This window comes from Ambystoma mexicanum, chromosome 7q (genome assembly GCF_040938575.1).
Source record: "Ambystoma mexicanum isolate Mex_15411 chromosome 7q, UKY_AmexF1_1, whole genome shotgun sequence".
NCBI lineage: Eukaryota > Metazoa > Chordata > Amphibia > Caudata > Ambystomatidae > Ambystoma > Ambystoma mexicanum.
Window position 1 is genome coordinate 890040209 of NC_090941.1, and position 10767 is coordinate 890050975.

Consider the following 10767-nt stretch of genomic DNA (forward strand, 5'->3'; position numbering starts at 1 on the left):
TTGAACTGGTGAGTTTAGATGATCCTCGTATAATATTGTGATAATAACATTTTTGAAGTAAAAATTAAGCCAGAAAATATACCCATGGATGCAAATAGTTTTCCTTCTGTACCTTCCATATTATTCATAGGCTCATACACACCTTATGTTTTTCTTTTTCTTTTAGGAAAACATTAATATTGATGAAGCCTCCAGATGTTTGGTGAAACACATTATCGCTAATGAGAGTGAACTTATGCAGTCTGCCGAGCCTGACGTTGTAAAACCACACATGAATTCTTCCAAAATTACTAGCTGTTCCTCATGCTTTAAATCATAGGGGATCTTCTTCAGTGATTCTCTTGTTAAATAAAAACACAAATAAATGCACTGTGACTTGTGATTTGTCTCTCTTCCTTTTTACAGTCGATTTCTCAATAGTGATACACTTATTTTTTTATGTATTTATGTATTGAGTTATAAGGCACGATCCATAAAATGTAACTTGACCTCAGCACGCATTCAATGTAAGTATTTTAGAGTTTACTTATTATCTATTTTCTCATGTAACTGATAACGGAGGAGTTCAGGAAAATGAAAATGTTCAAGAATGCAGCTAACCAGCTTATGTGATCAGAACATTGAGAATGCATTGTTTTTCCGAAAGCTCGGAACGTCCATCAATTTAAAGATTAGGGTAAAGGAGTTGCTGGTGTATGTCACACACTCTTTATTGATCTTTTGTCTGAGCCTTGATTTAGGCTAAAATGTGGGAATTGATTGTGCAGAGCTCATGTTTATTTATGCATTTATTTTAATGAGCATTTGTTAGGTCCTTTATACAACTGAATAGTGTTCCAAAGCACCACAAGGCTTAATGGGGTTCATAGTGACTGTTTCGAATGACAAATGTTTCGACAAAAAAGTGCCGGAAAAAAAAAGTTTCAAATGTTTTATTTTTTTATTTGTTTATCGGGGGGAGGGGTCCCGCAAACCCCTGTTTTTTTAAACACTTATTTTACTATACGAAATTAAAATAAACCCTTTAATATTAAAAAATATACATTCAAAACTTTTTTTTTCAACACTTTTGTTTCAGAACTTTTGTCATTCGAAACTATTGTTTCGAAACTCTGACTGTACAGCCTTAATGGGAAGGTGACAAGAGAAAAATAGCAATGGAAAAAACAGTGAAATACAGTCATAGTCCGTCTAGGTCTTGTGGCATTTGGCTGTGCAAGTGCAGCGAGGAGAAGTGCAAGAGATAGGGAGGGAAAAAGGGGGGACAGGAGGAGTGGGCAAGTGCTGGAGGAGGGACCGGGAGGGAAGTGGTAAGGGGAGCCAGGGAGGAGAACCTCAGGCTAAGTGCAAGAACAGACAGCTCCCAAAGTTAGGATGCAAAGCCGGCAGGCAGGGCCGGCAGTGCACTGGTGGGGGGTTTCTGGTATTGACTGGGAAGAAGGACCTGAAATCCTGTAAGATTCATGAGGATCAGGCGAGCAGTCACAGCGGCAGTGGGGTGATTAGCAGGAAAAGGAAAGAGGTAGATAAGAGCAGAGTTTTGAGCAGTTTCCGGAACTTGAGGAGGTCCTGCTAAAGTCTGAGAGGAGCAGGGAAGCCGTTCCAGAGGGAGGCATCAGACAAGGAGCGAGCCCTGCCCCCACTCTCTGTTTAGAGAAGTGTTTGACAGTCAAAGAGGTGGAGTGAGAGGAGCATAGGGTTCTAGCAGGGGAGTATTTATCAAGGGAAAGTTGGAGATAGCGTGGTCCCAGGAGCCAGAAGGCCTTGTGGATGATGCAGAGGCTCTTGAATTTGATCCTTGCATCCACTGGGAGCCAGCGCAGAGATTTTAGGACTGGAGAGATATGGTCTCTGTGGTGTGTTGCCCTTTTAAGAATGAGCGTCATGACTGGGTCATGAAGCTCCTCAATAAAAGGGGCTCTGCTGGCACGGGATAGGCAGTGCAGCAGAGCCCCAGGAAGCAGCAACTCGTGTCTGTGTCGTTATTGTATGTTGATTGCTGTGTGACCACAGCCTGGTTCTGCAGCCCCGTCCTGGGTGCCCCCAGAGCCAAGACTGCCATCAGCTGGGTGCCCCCAGCCACGGTGTTGCGTCTGGTGATCTGGACTCTCTGTTGACCCCTGCTCTTGGTTTCACTGCGTGACTGTAACACGATTGTTAAGCTGGGTGTTACCAGCGTCTGGTGTGGCTCGCCCAGGTGATCTGTGGCGGGCCGCCACAGTCCCTGGGCTTGAAGCTAAGGATAAGTCTTGCATCCCTATTCTGGATTAGCTGGAGGAGGTGTAGGGAGCGAAGAGGGAGATCGATAAAGAGGCTTTTGCCGTTATTCAGCCTGGAGAGGAGCAAAGCTCTGCAGACATTGAGCAACTGGGGGAAGGTGAGGAAATGAAGAATGCCTCTCATGAGGTGGAGCTTGAAGTGAGACTTCTTAGTCAGGTCCATGATGTGAGGGATAAACGAGAGACAGGAATCAAAGATGACCACAAGGGTTTTTGCCTCAGAAGATGGTGGGGGTAGAGGGTCCAAAGAGGGTGGTCAGAGTGTAGGCAGACAGGAGGGCATAGGTGTCCCAATTAGAAGGATCTCCATTTTACTGGCATTGATGCAGAGATCATTAGCTGCACACCATGCCTGACAGGTGGGCAGTCAGTCAAAGATCAGAGGAAGAGAAGGTAGGATAGGGAAGTATGAAGGAAAGCTATATGTCATCGGCCTAACACTGGAAATGGGGTGAGAAGGAGGAAATCAGCTGAGCGAGATGAAGAGCCAGGGCGATAGGATAGAGCCCCGGGGTCACCACAGGTAGATAGTGAGGTGGTAGAGGAGAAAGTGCCTAATTGTAAATGGGAGGGGCGATTAGAGAGAAAAGAGATTAGCCAATCCACTGCCCTGTCAGTGATCCCGAGTGTGTCACAGAGTCATTTTATGAGGATGGAATGGATGACCGTATCAAAAGCAGAGGAGAGAACAAGGAGAATGAGAACAGTGAGATAGTTGGAATCAAGATTTGGAACATGATTTCACAGGTGTTCAGGAGAGCAGTTTCCATGCCTCTGGATGCCCGGAATCCAGATTGATGGTCAACAAAGCAACCAACAAGATCAGTGTGGAGGGTTAGTTGGGGGAGGAACAACTTCTCCAAGGGTTTACCCAGAGAGGGGGTAGTGGAAATAGGGCGATAGCTAGCCCAGGAAGGAGGGGTCAGCAGGTGGCTTTTTTAAGAGAGGGAGCACAAGGGAGTGCTTCAAAGACAGAAATAAAGAGACAGTGGCAAAGGAGTTGTTTCAGATGTCAGCAAGAGCCAGGGCAAGAGAGGAGATGTTGTCCATAATGGTTCTGGAGGAGCAGGGGAGGACCTGTTTGGAAAAGGCCTTCATAGAGCGGACCACCTTAGAGACCTCAACCGGTGCTATGGGCAGGATTGGGGAGAGTGAAGGGGGTGGAGTTGGAGAAGAGGAGTCAATGGAGGCAGGGAGGTGGGCATGGAAGTGGAGATAGGGTGGAGGAGAGTGAGGACAGGATGTCCTGAGTTTTTGAAAAGAAGTGGGAGGCCAAAGTGGTGCAGAGAGCCTGGGAGGGGTGGAACAGGTGGAGACTGCAGCTGGATTGGCGAGTTCCTTGCAGATTTTGAAAAGCTCGGCTGTGTTATAAGTGCCTTCAAAGAAGCGGGCTATGATGTGGGCATGTTTCTTGGAATGTATAGAGAAGCAGTATTGCCTTTGGAGTAGGCAGCAGGGCAGTTTGTCAGAGGGTAGGCCCACAGTCTGCCACTTCCGTTCAGCACCTCTGCCCTTGTGTTTCAGTGAAGCTAGATCCGAGTCGTACCAGTTGTTATTCTTGGAGGCAGGTTTTAGGTGGATCCTCATGGCAGCGGCAAGAATGTCGAGGGTGTTAGAGATGGAGAGGTGCAGGTTAGCAAGGATAGAGTCAGAGGGAGAGTCAGAGGAAGGGGTGGGAGATGAAGGTGGAGGCAAAAGCAGCGACTGACACTCACTTCATAGGTCGGATGACAGCGACGGAGGCTGGCAGCGCTGAGGTTTGCTCATATAGAGGGACAAGGAGTCCCAAGTGGGCAGAGAGGAGAGAGTGGTCAGACCAAGAGATGGGGGTGTTACCGGATTAGAGATAGGGATGTTGCCAGAAATGAGGGCATCCAGGGTGTGACCGGCAGAGTGGGTTAGGCCAGAAGGGCGAATAGAGAGAGGGAATCACAGAGGACGTGGAATTGAGAGGTGGATGATTCAGGGGAGTCGAGGTGGGTGTTAAAGTCCCAAGGAGTAGGAGTTTGGAAGAAGAGGTTGAAAGGAAGGAGGTGAGATCAGCCCATTCAGAGAGGAAGAGAGGATATGACCAGGGGTCCTGTAGATGGTGGCAATGGTGAGAGAGAAAGTAAGGGAGACTCCAAGCTTGCAGGCACGGCATTCAAAAGAGGAGTAGGGTTGAGTAGGTATGATGAAAGCAGGGACCCATTCAGATAAGATCAGGACCACTCTGCCTACAGACCTATTGGGCCTGGGTTTGGAGAGGAGTTTGTAGCTCAGAGGAAGGAGAGTGTCAAGAGTAGTGACAGAGCTGGCATTGAACCACGTCTCGGTGAGAGCGAGGACATCTAGGTCAGAGTCTTCAAGAAGGCGATGGATGTCAGAGTGTTTGACAGCAGAGCGGTCATTCAGAATAGCTAAGTGAAGCTGGTTACCACCTTTGAAGCTTTTCCGAGGTGGGGTACAGGAGCGTGGTACACCCGTCGGTGGTGTGGAGAGGTAAGAGGAGAGGAAGAAGGTGTTGTTGGAGAAGGGAGAACGTTTATGAGAGAGGGATTTGGCCGGTTAAGAAGGAGAAGAGTATGTTGAGAACCTTGGGGCATGATAGTGCCATTGTCATAGACATTAATTATACACCTAGAGGATGAGAAGTATGCCAGGACTACTTCCCACCTAGTTCCATCATTAATGGGTGAGGAGGAGAAGGGGGAAATAGTGGAGACCAGATGGGGGTCCATAGGTCAGGAGAAGGGATAGTGAAGAAGATGTACGTAATAGTCTGTCTGGAAGTGACTTTGACGTATGTGTCGGCAATAGGTAGGCCTAAATTAGAGACCAGGAGAGCTTTTTCCCAATTTCTTTCTCCCTGTCTTCGTGAGAGAGGTGGGATAGGTGATAGAATAGCAGTTAGAATAGATAGGAGAGATAGTGGGGGGAGAGCAAGTGAGATAAGAAGGGGAACTGCACAGTGCACAGGAATTTACCAAGTGGCCTAGCAGCCAGGCAGGCAGAGAAGGAGGAGGTGTGCAATGAACAATCAGTGCCCAAATTTAAAAGCACACTTACATTCGAGTTTGCCAAAAAGCACCAAATACAGTACATGGAGAATGCAATGATATGTAAGTACACCTAAGATCGAATTTGCCAAAAAGCACTAAATACAGTACAAAACGGAGGATGCAGTGATATGAAAGCACACCTAAAATCGAATTTGCCAATTTAATTTATTTATTTAAATTTAAAGGCACACTTCGAGGAATTATTAATTAGGCATTGAGAGCAGTGAAAAGTGAGTAAGGTGCACATTTAAGGCAGATAGACATATGAAGGGGCAGAAAGTTACAGGTTGCAGTTAGGCTACAGAGGAAGGGAAGCGAGATTCAGCACTTGACCAGGTAGGTGGTTGAATCCAGGACAGGGTGATCCAGGGTTCTTTCCGGTGCAAAATCAAGCCGATTTTTAATTGAGCCGAAATGCAGGGGCACTGTAAATTTGATCATTGAGCAGTGAGGGCTGGGGCAAAGATGGAAGAGCAGTATCATTGAGTATGTCTCCCTCCGGCCTTTGTTGGAGGCTGGCTCAACCTGACGGCTCCCTGATTGGTGGTTAGGGCTGCTGGAGAGGCCAATCACTGATGAGGCAAGGATGGTTGGTGAGAAATGACATCGCCATGATGACTGCAAAGGGCCACATGCAGTGTAACAGCCCCACTGGGCTGCAACGAGGTAAATAGGAACATTTTCAGACAATAAAATGGCAAACACACCCAATCATTTAGTAGGTTTCAGAAGATAAAGTCCAGTTAGCACAAAGGAGCACTCTTATTTCCAGCCCTATGTTAAGGATTTCAATCAGGTGATACACTCTGCTCTCGGCCTAGTGTACAGCGCAATGGAAAAACATATTTGATATATGGTTTCAATTATTTGGAAGATGTACCACTCGTATCACACCCCTTACTTTAAAAATACCCCAGGTCACGCTTGACCAGGAATCAAGCTGGTTTTGTAAAATGTATTATTTATTTATTTAAGATCAAAATCACAATATATATATATTAATAGGTAAACAGCTATCACCAATGGGGTGACAGAACACAGAATAATATCTTTAATCCACTAGAACTAAATAATGAGCAAAAAAATGCTGCACACAAAATAATACTTTTGTGTTGGTTCAGATCAGATAGCACTATGGTTAGAAATTCCCCCTGCAACAACCTCCAAACCCCAATAGGCAAGGTAAAGAGATGGAAGGAGAGAGCTATTCAGGAATAGCACAGATCAAACAGTGTCTCACTTCCCCCTTCCACCCTTACACAGAAAGAGAAAAACAAATTGGGCTTTTCAACTGTCACTATGACTTTAAAGTGGCTGAGCAAGAACTCTAAATGTGTGGAAAAAGGCTTAAATTATTATAAATTCCTACGGGTGCCGCTTTGAACAGTTGCACACAATCACCAACAATGATTTAGTCCAAAGAAAACATTTGAAATTTTAAAGTACATGTCGGAAACAAATGGAAGCCATTTCACACGTGTAAAAATGTCTCAAAATGGGAATTTGCGGCAAACTTTTCCATGTGCGATATTCGCAATAACAGGAGAATCACACTGTTTTGAAATGCGGTCACAAATAGGAGTTGAAATTTCGTTTCTATCACAAAAGGGAGATATAGAGGTTTTAGTAAAGGTTGTCTTTGCGAGATAGGTCGAAGAATTGAAAGAGGCTTCAATTTTTAAATCAGACAAAATATTGACTATGGACTAGAGCATCGAAGTTAAGCCACCAGGATGGCACAGGTAAGAGTCAGGAATGATTTGCGACTCAATCCTGGTTCCTCGCTGTCCATCTTGGAGTGCTAGGCTGGTCACTCGAATTAAATTAATAGATCAAAGTTGACAAAATGACTAGGAAAATGATGCTTTTACAGATAGGGCCTCATTACGAAGTGGGCGATAAGGGATTACCGGCACTGGTAAGGGCATCGGTGCCGGTAATACCTTACTGCCCTACTACGACTTCCCTTTGCGGGTCCTTCCTTAATGCCTGGTTTTTGAAGGCATTAAGGACGGGACCCGCAAAGGGATACCGGGGTCAATAACGGTACCGCAATTTGCGGTACCGTTATTGCCGCATTCCCCCTTCCCATTGAGCCCTATGGGGGCTCAACTGGGATGGGGAATGGCCCTAGTGAATGGGGAATTACCGGTCCCTCCGACCTCGGAATGGACCGGTAATTACTCCATTCACCAGGCCAGAGTCGGAATGTTTTGGAGGCAGCCATAGCGCTAATAGCGCCATGGCTACTTCCAACCTCGTAATGAGGCCCATAGACAGAATAAGATTTCACTAGGGATTTATACAATGTTACTGGCTATGGAAGTAAGGATAGTTCAAGGGACAGGAGGGGACAAGATAATGCACGGGAATCAACAATTTCTAACTTCCTGTTAATACTCACAAGACAAAATGGATTTAAGATTTTGGACCGTCAGGATTCTGGACTGTCAGGATTCTGGACCATTGAATCAAATCTATCAGGGACGGACAGCTGGGCACATCGGACTAGACAAGGTCAGCAAGACTCTATGGTCACAGCACGGCACAGGACTGGACGGAATCTGAACTTCTTGGTTCTGAGGATATTTCAATTCAGCAGGCAAGCATTAACAGCACGCCAGGCTGTATTATGATGCTTCCCCTAGGCTTTTGGGGTTCTGTTCTAGAGTTTAAGGCCTAGCTGAGAATGGTTCAACTATGCATGGGCCTTTGCTTTGTCAAGTTTCTGGAGTCTGGAACAAGGAAGATGTAGATTTCAGCAGCAGGGCGCTCCTCCAGCATCAGGAAAGTGAGTGGATCTGTCAGTCTTTGTGTGTTGTCAGCTGTCTCTATTTATGCTCTAAAATGACATCATAAAGGGGGTGTGTGGGCCGGCTTAGCTAAGCTTGCCCCTTTGGGCTGGGATAGGGTCAACACATCTCCACCTTGCATTTGGGGTGATTGGATCAAGGCTGGCTGATGTCACATTTTATAATTTGCTTTACAGTCCTCAGAGACCTCCCTTTAGCCACCGTAAAATCGGATTTTACACTAAACACACATTCCTACATTAGTCACCTTTATATAATTCACAAACAAAGATGCCATAATTTGTGGAGCATCTTTTCATCAAAATCTCGCAGCTGCAGGATCTTGTTTTAACTTTCTACAGAATTTTGTCCTTTTCGCTATGCACAGTTTCCAAATTGTATGCAAATTTCCACAAATGTTGTGCATGTTTAACATAGGGATAGGCGTGTACATTTTCACAATGCTAAAAGTAATACATTTTGCATAAAATCGCATATCTTGCCATTCCTGTCCAGAACATGTCACACAGTTCTGCTGCCTCTTCACACGCGCTGCCAGAAATTAAATTAACAATTCTGTCATTTTTATATTTTTCACCATTTTGAATAGCAAGTTATACATCTTTTAAAATGTGTTCTTTGTTCATGTTAAGCAACAGATGGTCGCTTGGCCCCACCTCTTTTTGTCTCTCTGCAGTCCAAAGCATCCCCCTCCTGGCTTGTTCCTTCCAAGAAAGTTTACGACTGCCTTCACACCTCCAATTTCCTGGGCTGCAACTTTGTCATTGTTCCTTTGCCTTCTGTAGACAAAATTCTGCTCTAACCAGCAATTAACACCTCCCTGGGAGTTTCTGTTGAGAGGAAGGCCCTCCTTACAGGAAAAAAAAACTGCTTTTCCAGTTTTTTGCAGCTTCAGCCAAGCTGATTAACTTTTAAACCTAGCAAAAGTCACATTTATTGCATCACATACAAATACATTTCTTTATTGGCCTTAAAATCTGTGGAATCAAAAACGCAACTAAAATCTGTATGCCTTTTTGGCTACAATTATTTTTCTGTTTGCTAATCCAGCAGGCTTTTGAATTCTACCTCACTTTTAAAGTTTCATCAGTCTCCTCTGACAGCTGTCATTCCAGCCACAGGTACTGCACCCAGATTTTGGCATAGAGGCTGTCAGTTTTCAGACTTTGTATGTTTTTACAATGTTTCAATTGACACATTAATTTTAGCACCAGGCAAGATTGTGAATGTTGAAAGTGTTGTGTTAGGCAAGATTGTTAATGTTGAAAGTGTTGTGTTATCGGCATTGTGGAGTTTTTGTCAACAAAGCAAATGTCATTTGTAGGCACATTTTTGGGTTTCATTTGCAAAGTGCTGCTTCTCTCTCTGCACTCTGTTTGCTGGTTATGGAACCCACTGGCACATTTCAGCAGGGTGTGCTCCATTCCACATGCACCATGGGTGGCAAGTTGTGGATCCCTCTTTTTGTGTGCTGAAGCACACAGTTTTGTTAAGTTTTTGTAGGTTTTTGGCATGCACCAGGGTTTTGCCGCCATTGTTGCTGTTTCTTTCCCCATAACTGACAGGGTGATGCCGCATAGGACAGCGGAGTGGGGCAATACATCCCACACCTGCTAGGCGTGCCTGCATTGCATGCAGCAAGATGGAGAAGCGCAGTGCCTCGTGATGCCAAGGTGGCTAAGATAGCTGCTGCCTGCTGCCGGAGTCAGGGAAAACTGCCTCATGGCAGGTCTCACTGCTCAGTGCTCCTTCCTCTCTCAGGACCGTTATATGTGGTAATGTTGAGCTTTTTTGAAGATTGAATTTTAACATCTGGAGTTTTTCATGGCCTTGTGATTGTGGCTGTGCATGTGTGCTTCAGTTTCCTGGGTTTTTGATTTGTTAACATTATCTGGTTTGGCAGTGGCGTGGCTAGGTTCTTGCAGCTGTTCATTTTGTTGCTTGATATCATGTTTACAGTTTCCAATTTCTTTATCATTGGTATCTCTCTTCTTCTGGGTTCTTTCTGTTGTATTCTGTTAGTCTTTGTCATCTTTTCTTTTATTGTACTGCACTATGGGTTGCCTCAGAACTCACCATGGAAATTTCAAAAGTAATCCAAAAAAGGAGTGTACACCAGGAAAGAAGTAACACAATTTAGTCTGGTCCCATGCACAGCTGAGAAAGCACAATTCACACAAAATGTGAAGCGATACTGCACGAAGGCGCTGTCCAAGATATCCCACAAAAACGAAAACTTTTATAATCATACAAACTAATTAGCATCAAACATTTTGCAACATGAGGATAGACCTCTTTGCGAAGCTGATTGGCGAAGTTGTAAAATTCACATATAGAAAGACATACATTATCTTGAAATGATTGGGTACAGCAAACCACCCTTGGTCCCCTCTGTGATGTCATCATCCAGCCCACAATTTCCACATCCTAATGCCAAAACATTGAGACATTTGAGATGATTGCAGATCTTTATGCATCTGCCGCCGGGCATCTCCATCCATTTCTCATGGGAATACAACTGATCATGACACTGCAAGAACCTTCAATCATTGACAAGTTACAATTTTACAGGGTAATTCATAGATTCAGGACAGAGGCAGCGCACGCGAGCAGCGCAGAGAGCTAGCGTGCGCC

General features: G+C 44.9%; 1 protein-coding gene across 1 annotated transcript in view; it reads left to right on the forward strand.

Moving 5' to 3' along the window:
- Positions 1-369, forward strand: part of RAB38 (RAB38, member RAS oncogene family) — a 604183-nt gene extending 603814 nt beyond the window's left edge. The window contains exon 3 of the mRNA XM_069639516.1: positions 167-369. Within this exon, the coding sequence (XP_069495617.1) occupies positions 167-319 (153 nt within the window). The 3' untranslated portion in view covers positions 320-369. The remainder of the gene's footprint in view (positions 1-166) is intronic.
- The last annotated feature ends 10398 nt before the right edge of the window (positions 370-10767 follow it).